The sequence below is a fragment of the Tyto alba genome, unplaced genomic scaffold (genome assembly GCF_018691265.1).
Source record: "Tyto alba isolate M040663 unplaced genomic scaffold, T.alba_DEE_v4.0 Super-Scaffold_18, whole genome shotgun sequence".
NCBI classification, from domain to species: Eukaryota; Metazoa; Chordata; class Aves; order Strigiformes; family Tytonidae; genus Tyto; species Tyto alba.
The window spans coordinates 14087222-14103000 of NW_024881280.1; the positions used below are offsets into that span (position 1 = coordinate 14087222).

Here is a 15779-nt window from a genome sequence, read left to right on the forward strand (position 1 = left end):
TCTGGTTGCTCTCAGTTCTCCTCTTGCCTGTTGAGCCCTCCTTCTTCCAGGAAGCAATCTTTCTCTTGGTGAACCAATAGTCATTCAGCTGAACCCCAAGCTCTGGGAGAGGACAGCTCTGTGATATAGAGGATTCAAGGGAGGGGAGAGTGTTCCATGGCTGTTGAGTACTTGTGACAAATACCTATTTTGCTTGAGTCTTAAGCTGACTCTGCAGTGAGTTGTCCTTTTGACCCTAGAGCTTTTTAAGAGTTTGGGCTAGTAGATTGACTGCCAGCAGTCTATTTAACTTTTCCATGTGTATATCCATAAAATGGCTTTCCTGAAGGAAATTAATTTGGGTAATGTATTGATATTACTAGAGTTAAGACCCTGTAGTTGTTTATAACGGAAATTCTTACAGAAATCACCCTTTCCGGATGTTTTTCTGCAGTATTTGTTATGTTATCTTTTTCCTATTCTGCTCTACAAACATCAGTTCTTTCAATTATCATCTGTGTCACTGCAACACTTGGACAGAGATACTATGATTAAATTCTCAGTTCTGCTCCCTACACATTGCTTTGTTTCAGGAAGGAAGCTGTTCTTTATGGGCTTCCAGAACAGGAGGGAAACCAGTGGAACTTGAATCAGTATCACTGCTTGACCCCTGTAAGAACTGAAGCTTTGCTAGGTGCTTTTATTTATACTATTGATGAATTAGATATAGTTCAGGAAGATGGTAGCACCTGATCTAAAATTTTGACCAGGACCCAGGCTGATTTGTCTTCCTGGGTTTTAACTCTGTGTTGGAGTTGTTTGTATGAATGACTGTTTAAATACAGAACAAAATGCTATTGAGTTACAATGACTTAACTGTCCATTTAAATGTCACAGGTAGAAGAGGATGATACTGAATCACGAAAGGATGAAGAGAGGGAAGAACTGAAAAAGTATACAAGAAGAAAGATTTTTTCTAACTGGAGCCGCTATGACGATACAGAAAAAGAAGGACAGAGTAACCATGGGGAATCACAGAGAGGAGCAGACTTCAGTGTTTTGCTTAGCTCAGCAGGTAAGCATTTTCTACTCTATACACAGTTTTTTAGTTTTGCATTTTGAAACATTACTACTTTTCTGGCTGTTGTCCTTGATGAAACAGGACCCTAGAATACCATTCCTATCTGCCTCTAAGTCTGCCACTGATGTATTTAGGAGTGTTCAAAGTCTCCATGGGAGCCGCCCATTTTCCAGAAAATAAAAAAGGTTGGTAGTATGACTAAACACAGCAGAGTAATCAAACAACTGCTTGCTGTTGTTTGTTTTGACAAAGATTTGTAATCTGCACTGTACAGACGTGTGCATGAATAGCAAGTGTTACTCTCCTCGAAAATAAAGATTGGTTGTTTCCCCCTCTTTAAAAGAGATAATAGAAAGAGGAGGTGGAGGCACAGGATGTACTAGATCCTGGTTTTGTTTTAGCTATACATGAATAGTATGGGCAGTTGCACAAAAAACAGTTACCTAAAATTATTTTAGAAATTCTTGATGTGCCATTGCATTGGAATACTGTTCAGTAAAAAGCTGCAATATATGTATTACAGGGTTTTTTTTGAGCAACTTGGAAGCTCTGAAATCTCTCAAATCTAAATAATTGGATTTTTCAGCCATAGCTTGGAGGGGTAATTAGAAATTATCTACAGTGAAAAAACAAGGATCAGATCTTTCTTTCTGTGACAAAATCAATTTCTGAAGTTAAGTTTTGCATGAACATTTCAAAATTGAGCGTAAGATGCCAGCTTTAATCATAGGATCATGAGATGTGTATTGACTTCTCTGAATGGTATGTTGCATAACAAACATTGTTGGAGTCAAGATGCCTGGTATGAACCTCAGAGCAAGATAGATAACATAATCTGGGGAGCAAAGTAGATATAACAACTCAAAGCTTTTTAAATCGAGACCTACCCTGAGCTGCATGTTGCCATGGCTCAGCTTTTAAAACAAACTTTAATATCTCTATACTTAGCTTTCAGAATGCCCTTAAAATGTTCTGATGAATAGTACTTTTGAACTGAGGCTATAAGGAAATACTATGTATTTCTACTAATTTGCATTTTTGTTAAGTTGTACTCTAATACAGTTATTACCAACCCATTTATTTCACTCTGTAGATTCTCCTAATGCCTAAAATGAAGATCTTGTTGGTTAGTAATCTTCCTAAATATCAATTCTAAATCTTTAATTTAAAGAGTGTTTTATTTTAGGATATTCTGACCGTTCTTGATATTAAAATAAAATGGTAAGAAACAGCAATGAAATAAAGTACTGTCAGAGGAAGAGGTACCTTCTAAACAATATTGCAGATTTCTTGGAGTCATAAAAAAGCAGTGTGTGTTGGGTGTTTCTTTATATGGTTCCTTTGGTTTATCTGCAGAAGCTGAGAATGCAATTATCTTTATTTCCAGTGGTCTGAGAAGAAGCTTGTATCTCTGCTTATTTGATAATTTTGATTTCTGTTCGTATATTGTTGTTTAGCATTCTGAAGTTGCACAATTGATCCAATTCAATTGCAACAGTTAGAGGAGAAGGAAATGGAGTTAAAGTGCCATTCTGCATGAATGCAAAAGCTTAGAAAGGTCTTGCAATTTACCGTTAATACACAACAATGTAATTAACGCAGCCAGTTAAGAATCCTTTGGCCAAAGCTCATATTAAAAACCTGTTCTCATATGTAACACTTAGGTTCCATAATATTGAAATCAGGGTCTTAAAGTGAGTGCCATCCTTCAAGATACAACTTAGATTTATTCCCAGAAAATGTCCTGTTAATTGTATGAGGTAGGGCAGAAAAAACAGTTTGGGATAATGTAGTAATAAAGACAGAATTAATGCTAGTAGACAATCTTAAATGGAGGAATTCCTGATGTCCAAGGAATTAAAATTCCAAGCTTGTTATTTGTTTAATACCTTGTAAATGTACTTCTACATGTAATTTTCTAGTTAAAATCAACCAAAAATAGCAAAATGAGAGACTAATATTCTGTGATATGGGTGTCATGTTGATAATTAGCAGGATCGGAGCTTTTAAATCTAGTACATGAACAATACTGTTGCTTGAATTAAGAAAGTAACAGAGTTATGGGTGGTTATGCTGTATTTTTATCAGTAGTAGAGGAAAGTGGGATATTTTTACTGAGAGGGGGAGGAAGGGGTTTGCAGATATTTGCAGAGGATGGTAAGTCTTTAGGGTATTTTATTTTATGTTTATCAATAGCTTCTGAAGACACACACTTTTTTTAGTTTCTTGCCTATACTTTCAGCTTGCCCCTGCCTCAAGCCAGTCTCCATTGCAGCACTGATTCTGTCTTTTCAATCAGATATTTAGGCCTGACTGGTCGCAGACCATCTCTGACTACACCTTTTCTCTCATCAGCCTTGGCCTGCCTACTAATTCTTCTCACTCTCATTTGCTTCTGTTGATTTTTCTTGTTGTCTATGATCCTGATTCCTGGTGATGGGTCTTAGTCTTTTGTTGTGAGCCAGCTCCCTTCCACACATATTCACTAAAATCCAATTCTGTCAGGATATTCTGGCCCTTGCTCTATCCAGTTCTGGTGATCCCCGGTTTGGAGTTGTTCTGCCTGGGATTGCTCATCTGGTTTACTTTTAATCTCATCCACTATCTCATTTTCTTTTTACATTCTTGTTTGTTTCTTCCCTTGTGTAGTCAATCCAAGTTTATTCTTTCAAGCTTCCAGTTCTAGTCTCCACTATAAACTGTTTTCTCCATCCTCCCTCCACATGCCCTGGCGGTATACCTTAAATCTTACCCAGTTACCCAACAATGCAAAGTGACAGGCTACAGTTTTCAACTATGGTAGGGATATTGGCATAGGTAAGGTTGCAGAAATATGCAAAATGACACTTTTTGTTTTGTGTTGCACCTAATGCCTATTAAATGAAGACTTCTCTGACAGTGAAAATCTGGCTCTTCACTCATAACCAGAGGTTAGAGAAAACTTAATTCACTTGCCTTGTATATTAAGATGACATACAGAAGGTTACTGAGGATGGGCTGTTTGATGATTGGTTGTTCAGCTGCAGCAGTTCTTCCCCAAAAATATGTACAAACTCTGATTTCTGGAAGCTTGTAGCTTGGCTAAATCAGGTCAGATTTTTCACAAAATGAGTGGAGTGTGTGTGTCTCATTGGAAGTCTCATTGTCCAGCCTGATTTCAAGTTACTGATTCAGGGCAGGAAAGTGGTTGCAGTTTTTCAAAGGAAGAGCTTACAAGGGCTTTTTTTCTGGGTCCTTTCATGGTAGAAAAATGTGCCAGCCATTCTCTGACTTTTTAAAAAAGGTGGTGGTGAGAGGAGGGTGAGGAAAAACTACCTGAAGCAGACAATTGACATGGGAAATTTCAGACTGAATACTTAAAAAAGCAGCTGAAAATAGTCTTAAGAACTGCCAGGTGGCTTTGATAACAACTGATGTCACTAGCCTGACAGAGCTTCTTTGTTAGGGCTTATTATATTTGTGTGTAAAGTAGGGTGAAAACTTCTGTTTTTAAGTCTGTTTCTTTTTTTTTTTTTTTTTTTTTTTTTTTTTTTTTTTTAAAAATTAACCTTGACTATAGCAAAGCAAACTTCAGTATTGCTTTTGATGTCTAGCTGATGTAAACTACAAGTCCATTGTGAAGCCTTCAGGGAATATGTCTTGAATCAATTTAGTAAAAATGCTGTTGAAGCGTAAAGAACAAGAGAAGTGGAAGTGATAGGATAACTTTACTTTGCTGGAAGAATCTTGCCGTGTTTGAAGAGCTGCCCTCATTTTTTGACTGATGAGGGTTAAGTGTCCCAAAATAGATTTAGGTCCTTCATTAGGTTTTTGGCTGTGAATAGATGCTTTAGGTTTAAAAGTATGCTTTTAAAATCTCATTACAAAGCTGATCAAAATGTATCCAGGGACTCAACCACTTTCCTTTAAACATGCTAGGCATTACCAATACGGCAGCCAAAAGCTGCCAACATACATGCCTAAATAATGGTGTGCTGAGTTGCAGAAAGTGCTGATTATCAAGATGAAAAAATATAATTTTGGACATAATTTTTTTCCCATTTGTTTTTTTGGCCGTGGCTGCATAATTCTGATGGCGTTAAAGGGTAAGAAAGAAATGCTGTGTAGATCAAACAAAAATGGCAGAATGGTTTTGATATTGTAAGAATATATATAAGTTCTGTAGGTACCTAGCACTTGAATACAATAGGAAATGTGGAATAAAAATCAAAAGAGCAGTCACTGGAGCATAATATAGTAATGACCAGTAAGTATAGGAATTGAGGTAGCAGTTATTCTGTTCCGTAAAACCTTGTTGTTTTGGTTTTGTAACCGCGTGCTTTTGGGCCTCTCTGTTTAATTTTGATGCATCTATTGCAATATATTGCTACAATTTTGTCATTTTCATGGTCGGTACATACATGAGAATTAACAGCATACAGAAGACCATTGGCTGTCTGGGAAAAGCTGAACAGATTAACTTGTGGAGCAACAATTGCGTTAAAAATAGGTTTTCCTTTAACTTTTTGATCTGACTGAAATTTGAAGAAAAAAAGAGTAAACGAGTTTTCTTATTTTTTGAAGCTAATTCTGCTCAAACAAAAAGAATGGCAATGGTGGGACATTATTCGCATGCTAAGAAAGAATGCTTTGAGTTTTAAAATTCTAGAGAATAGCTGAAATTCAGTTTTCTTTACAGAACTGCTTGACTCTTTGTTGCTTTGGATTACTGTATATATCAGGACTCCCACTTTCCAGTGATAATTGCCAACTTCTACTACTTTTCATTTTGTATGTCTGTTCTTTGAAATTATTTATGTCCATATGTCTCTATAGAACTCTGTTTCTGCATCTGCTTCTTGTACCATTGAGGTATCTCGACTAATGAAGAACTGTTTATCAGCTCCAAAAGCATTACTGCTTTTGTGAAAAACAGAGAAAAGTATTTTTTTAAATTCTTTTTTGCATGTCTTTATGATTGCATTCTTATTACTTATCAACAGCTTCAAGATATTAGTACCAGGTTACTGGTCTTGAAAGAAGATTACACGGTTGCAACTAAGAGTTGGTAACAGGTCACTTGAATATTCCTAGTATATATGCTTCTGAAATAAACAATTAAGGGCATGTGCTTTACTTGCATCTTTCCTCATGTTCTCCTTTTTTTGCTGCCTCATTTCATAAATGTTCTCTGAGATTCCCTGGCATGCTCTCCTCTCCTGCTTCTTCTAGCCCCATCCCAGCACATCAGAAATTTCCTTTCCTTTCCTTTTTGACGGTTGTGCAGTAGATACCATTTCCCATCTGTGGAGGCTCTTCATCCAAGTAGTCTCATTTCCACTTGCAGAGGTTTTAATTGTGACAGTCGTGCCTTGGGCAGTCTGCAGCTTGCTGATAGACCTGAGAGATACGGCTGGTTTATATACCTGTAGGTATCTGAAATAAACAAAAATGCAGCTTCTTCCCATCTCCCTTTCTATTCCCTAGCCAAAGTAACTTTCCCAAACAAACAGGAAAAAAAAACAACCAACCAACCAACCAAAAAAACAACAACAACAACAAAAAACAACCAAAACCCACCAACTTCCCACAATAAAGATTTGCAGTAAAATCACAGGACTTGGCATCAGTGGAAGCTGGTTCTCCATCTGCTCAGTGCTTCCTCCTGAACTGTTCCTAACATTACAGAAATTCATCTTTTTTGTTCTAATCAGACAATCTGTCCTTTTTTTTTTTTTTTTGGCCTGAACTAAAAATAGGAAGTGCCAGATTTTAAGTATTAATTGCATTTTCTTGATAAATGTATTTTCCTGTAATAGGTAATCTGTGCTCATTATATATGCTTTCATATGTCTGCCTTTTTTCCTCCTAAGTTTTATCTAAAATGTAACCAAAACTGTATGATTGAAGTATAGAAGTATAATGTGATGCCATGACTTGAATGCATACAAATGTAGGATAACGTATCTTATTTTCATTTTAACATTCTGGTATCTTAGAACTGTGTGACCATGTATGTGTCAGTGATAGTACTACAAAGCTAATGGTAAGTAATAAAAGAAAAATCTGAAAGGTTTCAATGCTTCAGAGAGATTTGTATGATTTATGATTTAGAATTGAATAGAGTAAGATTCACTGCCTGAAGGGGTTAAATTTTGTTCACATTGAAATCAGTGTGGTAAGCTTTTTTCCATACTTTTAATTTTTCACACCTTGATGGCACTCATTTATTTCTAAATTCCAGATTTCTAGATTTGAAAAGTTTTCTGACACATCCTTCTCTAATCTTGGGCCTTAATCTTTTGCTGCTACTATATATTGACAATATTTCTGCTGAATTGTGTTTAAATATGATTTGGTTATGAAATCACAAATCAGTAAGTTTAGGTGTGGAACAATTTGTCCTTATTCCTATCTTGCTGTTGTCATGCCTACTACTTGAATTTGTAGGCTTGAAAGCGAGATAAAAATGTCTACTCACTCGATTCACTGTTTCTCTTGTTTAATCATTACTTTGTTTCTGTAACACCCCTAAAACCAGTCCTGCCTGACTAGGCCTTGTTGGTCACTGGTCATCACATTTCTGCCCCATCATCATCTCTGACTTTCCTGCCAGAGAAATCACCTAACCAAAAATTAATTAGTCTGACTCATGTACTCAGAGAGTACATTTAGTAGTCCAGTTTTAAAATTAAAAATTTAGTATGTTATTGCCACTACATTCCTGTTCCCTTTGTCCTATTTTTACTTCTTTTGACTTATTTTCTGCCTTTCCCCTTTCCTTTGAATATTCCACTTACTCCATGACTTTGTGATTTTTCTTGTTGCTGTATATTACTTGATTTTAATATTCTTTTGGATTCCGTTTTACACTTCTGATTCTGAACCACAGTTAAATCATCCGGGTTAATCTGTAAGCTTTTTAAAGCAGGGACTTTCTTTTGCTTGCCTGCAAAGTATTGGTTATGATGTTAGTAGATATTACTTCTATGGTAATATTAAAAGATGTTAATTGATTTGGTGGAGTTGTGTTTGTTTTAAGTGAAATACTTTTGTTCCATCTTTTGGCAGTCGACATTAGAGAGAAATGAAAAAATAGAAATTTTATAAAATTCTATACAAACAGAAGTGGTTTTTTTTTGTTTTTTTTTTTTTTTTTTACAGTAAGGATAATAAGAGTATCAGGTGTTGCAGATTGGTTTAACTGCAGAAGTCAGATTTCATTTAGTGTTCTGTTTCTCATCAGGATAAATTTATTCCTAATATCAGTTTATAAACAAGATAACTGATACAAACATTTCCTTGTTCATTGATGGATGCTCCAAAGCAGTGTTGTGATCAGACTGCATGTGAACCTCCATCAGAAGGGACTGACAGACCTATTCTTCTAGCAAGAGTCTCAGAAATTTGTTTGCAGTGAGCAGTGCTGTTTCTAAACATTGGTTTTGGAGTGAAAGAACTGTGAAGTTGGCAGTGCTCTGAAGGACACAGAGTGCCTATTTCTTCCTTAATCTCTGTTGCAGCTCCTCTTTTCTTCTTATCCTATTTGTGGTTCTGAAACTCCTCATGTTTGCTACTGATGGCTTGGGCTCTCCTAGTCCTCTTTGCCTTTTAATGCTTTCTGAGTCACACCTACTCACGTTGCCATTTCTCTTTCCCTGATCTCATCCTGTTGCTTGAGAGTTCCCAGTTCCTACATCCAACTTCTAGTCTACGCTTTCTCTTGATCCTTCCCCTGAACTATATTTTTGTACTTGTCCAAATCACATGTTGTTCTCATCTGTTTTGTGTTCTCTTGACTATTGTTTGCTCTCAGCTCTCCTGGGAGTGGCATCTTTGGCATTTCTGGCTGTTGTATAGGAAGAGGGCTCTTCCTGACCATTTAAAAGATTTTTTTTTTTTTTTTTTTTCCCCAAAGGGCTTATTTTTTTGTCTAGATTTGAGTAATTTTCTTGAAGAATGTCAAAGGCATATTGAGCCTTCCCAAAGTCTTTGTTTCAAAACAAGAGTTGTATTAAACTGTCTGTTCTACCCTTAAGGGAACTGTTCCGGCCCGTTGGTGTCTTTTCTTGCAAACCAAAGCTTCTGCATGTGTAAAATTGTGAACTGGATGCTCTTTTAATAAAAAGCATGTTTGAGGGACAGAATAGGGTACGAGTGGGGAGGAATTATGTTTTCTTTGGTTCTGACTCATTTTCAACCTTTACTGGAATGTGAATCAGATGACCTTCCTTTGACAGTACACACTCATCATCTCAGTTTATAAAGCATGGTATTTCTGAATCTGCTGCAGATAATTTGGATTGCGAAGCTGATCATACTCTATTTCTTTTTAAGCTCTTGACTGAAAACAGCCTGTGATAACGTGGTATTTTCTACTTGAATATGTGTGTGTGCTTCAACATGCAGAAAATGTGTCACTGAAAGTGTGTGTCAGCTAGCTACAAAATATAAGGGGGCAACGTGGAAGAGCTAATTCAAGATGGGAGTGCTTTAATAGGATGATATCATTCTACTGTTTTTTGCGTCATAGAGGTTTTGCGTCATAGAGGTTTTGCATCATAGAGGCTAGAGGCCATAATTGCAGTTATTTATAGCAAAGAAATTTTCATTCAAGACACTTGGTTAACTTGTTGCTGGGAAAATGATGGCAGAATGGAAGTATTGGGAAGCTAAGTATTTTAAATCGACAGTTCAGTGGTAGTAGGAGGTGAACTAGGTTAGTTTATTCTGAGTAAATGAAGTGCTAGGGGTGCTAGAGTAATAGTCCTGGAGAGAAAGTCTATACAATTTCTACTCTTTCAGGAAAAGGTACCCTGTTTGCAGTCTTCATTGTCATGTTTCTGATGCCCAAGGAAGTGTATGAAAGTGGTTATAATGGAAACCAACACTTTTGCCCTGACTTCTTTACTGATGGAGTTGTTTAAGAGTTATCTTTTCCTCTAGGTATACTTTGTTTCTGAAGTTTTTAGAAGATAGAGTTCAGCGTGACAAATGAAAAATGGCTTCTATAACATGAGATTTGCTTTGGGCTAGCCCACTTGTCTGAAATCCTTAGACACAGAAATAAGAATTACACTAGCAAAACCAAAGTTATGCTTAACTGAAGAGGCAAACAGCTTTCAAAGGCAAAGAACATTCAAAAAATATATTTTGAATTTCTCATGTAGATATATTTCTTAATACATGTTGCTACCCTATCTGACCGATTGAAAGACAGACTTGTTCTGAAAGCCAGTAACTACTTTCACCTGAGTATCTTGCTGTCTGCACAGGGCTTTGTCATGGTTGTCTGTGGGCCCAAGGGTGTGGGGGGGAGCAATTTGAAAATGACTGGGAATTGTGATAGCTTACCCAACCCAATAATATTAGGTCAGTCTAAAGACATTGTTACTGTCTTTTGTTCATTATCCAGGTATACCACGTAATACTATGCTTCAGTTTGGGGGATAACTCATCTATCAACCTGGAAAAAAAAATCTAAAATGCAAATAGGATTCTTTGAGGAAGTCCTTAGAGTCTGGGACCTTTAGCATTGCCAGCTGTCACAGGTCTCTGCACGTTACTTCAGAGACTACTAACTTGATCTGTCTCCTGAAAAATCAACAAACCCTGTTCCTTATCACCTTCATTGTACACAGAGAGCAAGTCGTAGGTGCTGGTTAATTATTCCAGAAGTCTTTCTTAAGGCCTGGAGCATTCATTCTCACTCCATCTCTTTCTCTCTCTCTCTTCTGTCTTGGACATAGTTCATTTTTGTACACTTTTCTTTTGCCTTCTTATCTTGAAAAGCATGCTGTTCCTTCTAAGAAAAACAACAATGTATTTGCTGCACATTTCAGGTGCCCTTTTCAGGACTACATTATCCTTATGACAAAAACTGACAAGGAATTGTATCCAGCATTTACTGGTGGTTTTCCTTAGTCTGTGTTTGAAAGGGACATGGTGCCACTGGCACAGCAGTGGGAGTGGATGGTGTTTGCATCTTCCCTTTCATTTTATGATGTCACCTGTCACTTCAAATGGGAGTGGTGACTTCCGTGTAAATGGAGAAACTGCCTTTTGCCCCAAGTAACAGAATACTTCCATTTGCCCCAAACCAGACTGGCTAACACTGCTTGCTCCAGCTGCAAAAAGTGGACTTGTATTGACTTCCCCTGCTCCTACACATTAAATAGCAGAGAAAAGTATCTGTAGCTGTTATCAGCTGACTTGGCTTCATTTGATGATGTTTTTCATTTCTAAGTAATTGTAGATGTAATTATTAATTGCTTTAGCCATCATGTCAGTCACTGCTAAAACATGAATTTTGATGAAAGTAGATATAATTTATTTTGGACTTTTTCTTCCTTTTGTACATTCTTAGAAGGAGCCTAGTGGATGTCTGTGTTTTGTTTCTTGCATGCCTTTGCTTCTCTTTTATGGAGTGTTTGTTTTTGTTGTTCTGTTTGTTATGCAGCTGTGGAGTTATTATCAATAAAAATGTAGTGAATTTGAAATTGCTTTATATTTTGCTTCTGCACTTGATAATAAATTAAGATCACTTCCCCACTTCTCAAGAAATTAGTTTGAAAGACACTTCTGTGATATTGTGGATTTGGCCCATCACCAGATATGGATCTAGTTGCCTGATTTGACTGCATGAATGGTGTAAAAGAGTTGGCAGGAACTTGAAATGGGACAGCTGGTGAGAAGGGAAAGATCTTGGGGAAACGGGGAAATACTAGTATTGGTATTGGTAGTAGTAAGGGAAGAAGCAAGGGCTCCTTTTTCAGTGGTAGCATGCATATGTATTGGATTAAATTGGATCAAATCCAGATTCCTACTTCTGATTTATCTTAATACACAATTGCGATTACTATATTGACAGCAAGTAAATTTTCAAATGCAAATAAGAGAGTACAGTCTCTCTTGCTTTAAATTTTCTATTCTGTAACTCCACATGATTCTGTCTGCCCCTTCTTTACCTTCTTTCTGCTGTTCATTTCATAATGCCTTATTAAGTGTTTGCTTACTCTTACTTTTGTATATCCTTTTTCTATCCCACAGAGAACTTTATTTCTCTGAGTTGTATTTGAATATGAAAAAGGAGGAGGAGGGAAAGAAAGAAGGAGGAGTAGAAATCTCTGAGAATAACAATCTAGTCACTTGAGGAAAATTGCCTACAAGTATGAGATGACTAAATTAACTTGTAGAAATGTAATCTGAAAGCATCAGATCTCATACCTGTAACTTACAAGCACATTTTAGCTTGTCAAAGAAAATTGATCTTTATAAATATCTCTGTGTAAAGTAACATTTAACTAGAGAAAAAGCATTTTAAAGTCTCCAAAATGTTTAGTTTGGTCATGTTATCTTCATGTTAAAAAAAAAAAACCCAACAACAAAACAACAGCAGCAAACTCCCTAGTGATTATTTGAGTTTCGTGCCTGTACTTCAAAATAGTTTATCTGTATCTGTTTCTCTGAACTTTAACAATTTTCTTTTGGCTGTTCATTTAATAATAGTTAGAGTCCTGTAATAGTTCTTGGGGGTTGTCTTTTTGCAAACCTTTCTACTCTATAGTATTTTAACATACTACCATTTTCTACTGCTGTGGTGATTATAGGAAACTGAGGAAGTGAACAGTGGAATCCCTTTGGGAAACAAAATTGGAGTATGAATTAAAGACCTATGTTTACAAACTTGCTTGGTAGATGGAAAGGGTATTTATGCTCTAAATTTTAGCATGAATAAAAAAAAATGGAAGGACATTTTGTAATTTAAAGAAGTTGCAGAGAGATGTAATAATTTTTACCTTACAATTGCAAGTGCTTTACAGTGGTGACGGATGCTATAGACAATGTTTTTTTTCCTAAGTTTCTAGAATAAAATAATATGAGCTGTATTCCTGAAGTCTGTCAATCTCCCAGACTGGTTCTAAATTGAAATCATTCAGAAAAGACTAGTGAAATAAGTTTGTTTGGTTACAAAAATAACTCAGTGAGCAATCTATACTATATGACAAAAAGGTGCTGTAATGCATTTTTGAAAGCTGAGGCATTGAACCACTACACTGAGAATGTAATTTTATGTGACTAGAATTTTTTTAATCATGAAAGGAGAGTGCAGTAGATTAATCCAGGGAGAATATAATGTGGACAAGGTATATTTTGGTGACAGTGATAGTGTACACCTACGATATCAGTCAGAAAGAGATGACATCCACATAATGGCATTAGGGATGATTTATCTAATTTACATTACAATAGGTAAAAGAATTCTTGAACAACCTATTAGGGAGAGTATGTATAGGTGTTTAAGAAAATTACTTTTTCTAGAGTCTGTTTTTCTGTGTCTGAACTCTGACAGCTTGGCACCGCTAAACTTAGGAACGATTCCATTTCCTCCTCTTCTTGCAACACTTTTTAAAACTTATGTAATTTTAATAGTTACGTGATATAATATTTGCCATTATTTGCTTTTAGACATTAGAGGTAAAATACTACCAACAATCGTGTTTGAATTACAGCTCCTTCATTTTTTTTAACATGCAAAATGTGTGAAATAGCAAACATAATAAAAAGTCAGTTTCAGTAGGGTTTGGGGTGAATCTGGGGAAGTGAAACTTGCTGTTGTTTCTTTCTGTAACTCAAATCCCCTACTGACTTGAAGAACAGTGGACCAGGTTCTCTCTAGTAAGTGGTTGCTCAAGGAAGCCTAGCCCCAGCATAGTCAGTAAAATTCATAGATTGCAAAGCCAAAGATGCTGTTTGCGATGAGGTGAACTTTTCTGGATAACATGAGCAGTCATAACAAAGTTAGTTATGAACCAGTTGTTGGTTGAATTAGGGCATGCCTCTTAATATAGCTACTGTCAAAAGCTATTGTCAGTCTGGATTTAAACAATTTCAGTGATGGAGAATCCCCAGAGCTCTTGGAAGGTTGCCCACTGGACTCTTGGATTGATACAATATGCTGTTACCTTCACTATTAAAAGTGTGCATCTTAATTTCCCTCCAATTCTGTGTAGCCCGAGGGTTGCAAAGAGTTGCAGAAAAAAACACACAAATGACTGATTAAACTCAGTGCAGGTGAAGATTAAGTGATGTATGTGGTGTGTGTGTGTGTGAAAATGATCCTGTATCACATTTAAAGACATCTGGGGTGATAGTTACTACTCACTAGTTGAAAGCAAATGAACCCTAGAAATTAGGAAAATAACAGAGAACAAATCAGAAAATACATCATCGTGTCCCTGTATATATCAGTGACACAGACATATCATGTACCTTTTTCCGATTTGGATCCCTGAGGCTCCACGAGGAAACAGTAGTACCGAAAAGGTACAGCAAAGGGCAGCAGGATGACAAACAGTATGGAAGGATTTACATATGAGGCATGGCTGAGGATGGTATGAGTAGAGTAGAATAGAGGTTTTCAGCCTCAAAGATAGATGAATGAGAACTGTACGGTGTAGCTATCTGTAAAATCATGGAAGGATGGATATGGTGAATAAGAAATTATTATTGTCTCTTCTAGTGTGAAAAGTAGGGAGTATTGAATGAAGCTTTCTGGCAGCAAATTCAAAACCAAGAAGGTATTTTTTGATTTAACTCATAATTAAATATGGAAGTTTGTCGCAGGATCTTGTGGAAGCTTACATTTTGTGCAGCTTCAAGAAACAACTGGAAAAATACTTTGAAGGTTATGTTATAAATAAGATATCATCTCTGGCTCAAGAAATCCCTGAACTACAAATAGCTAGAGGCTGGTGGAATATGTCTGAAGAAGTGATCCTCTGTGTGTACCCTGTTCTCAGGCTTCCCTACATTTATGCTGTTGGGCACAGTTGTGCAGAATTTGGGGCTCTATGGAACCTCTTATTTCATCTGGTGTGACCTTTCCCAAGTGATGTGCTTCTTTCTTCCCTGTTTGTAATCTGCAGAATCATTAAATTAATACTTGAAGTTTGAGATGGTGTCAGTTCAAAACTGTTGGAAGGTATTGTGGTCCTGTAAAGAATTCACTTTTCTGTAATTTTAATATTTTCATCAAGCTGCTGACTTCATCACTGTTTGATATATAAGTATATAGTGGAGGGATAGCAAGCTGAATTGCTTGTAAAGCATCAGTACTGCTCAATGGGGCAGACTATACAAAGGGGTATTTTTAATATCTCATAATTACAGGAATATTGAAGAAGACCAAAGAATGTCTGTCTTGAATACTGAAAATATGCTATACAATGGAATGTGTTAGGTAAATGTAGGCCCATGTGCTTGACATCAACCCTGCAAAAAAAAGAATGGAAAAGCTGGTACAGGATTTGGTTAATTTAGATTTAAAATCTGAAGGCAAACCTTGCTGGACCTACAAGATGGTCAAGAACCAGCAGCATCACAAGTGAAAGAAAGCGGTGAGCTGAACAGATGTAGGTCGAGGCTGTAGGTCTGCAGGTTTTGAGTTACCAGGATCACACAGTTACATCTGCTGTAACAAAGCTTCCTTCTCTGCATGTGCTGCTTTGCTGTATCGGGCCCCTTCACAAAGCAGTTTATATCTGCCATAAATCTAAATAAGCCCTTGTGCTTTTGTTTTAAGTCAGAATTCATATTGAAAGTGTGCTGAACATCTGCCACTGTGTATTCTGTCCTGTAGCTATAAACTGGTTTTGCCTGACCTGGCTCTGCCAGTTTATTCCAAGACAGAAGGATACGAATATAACTAATATTGGCCAGTTTGGCTTTCTGGAAGATG

At 36.7% G+C, this 15779-nt stretch overlaps 2 protein-coding genes across 8 annotated transcripts in view; one reads left to right on the plus strand and one right to left on the minus strand.

Annotated features, from left to right (window-relative positions):
• The window catches only part of CHRM5 (cholinergic receptor muscarinic 5), a 50616-nt gene that overhangs the window by 30676 nt on the left and 4161 nt on the right, over nucleotides 1-15779 (minus strand). The gene's annotated exons all lie outside the window — the stretch shown is intronic.
• AVEN (apoptosis and caspase activation inhibitor) overlaps nucleotides 1-15779 on the plus strand; it is a 128130-nt gene that overhangs the window by 23014 nt on the left and 89337 nt on the right. For all 7 annotated transcript variants that reach the window (XM_042791216.1, XM_042791217.1, XM_042791218.1 and 4 more), the window contains exon 2: nucleotides 877-1054. In XM_042791216.1, the coding sequence (XP_042647150.1) occupies nucleotides 877-1054 (178 nt within the window). The remainder of the gene's footprint in view (nucleotides 1-876; nucleotides 1055-15779) is intronic.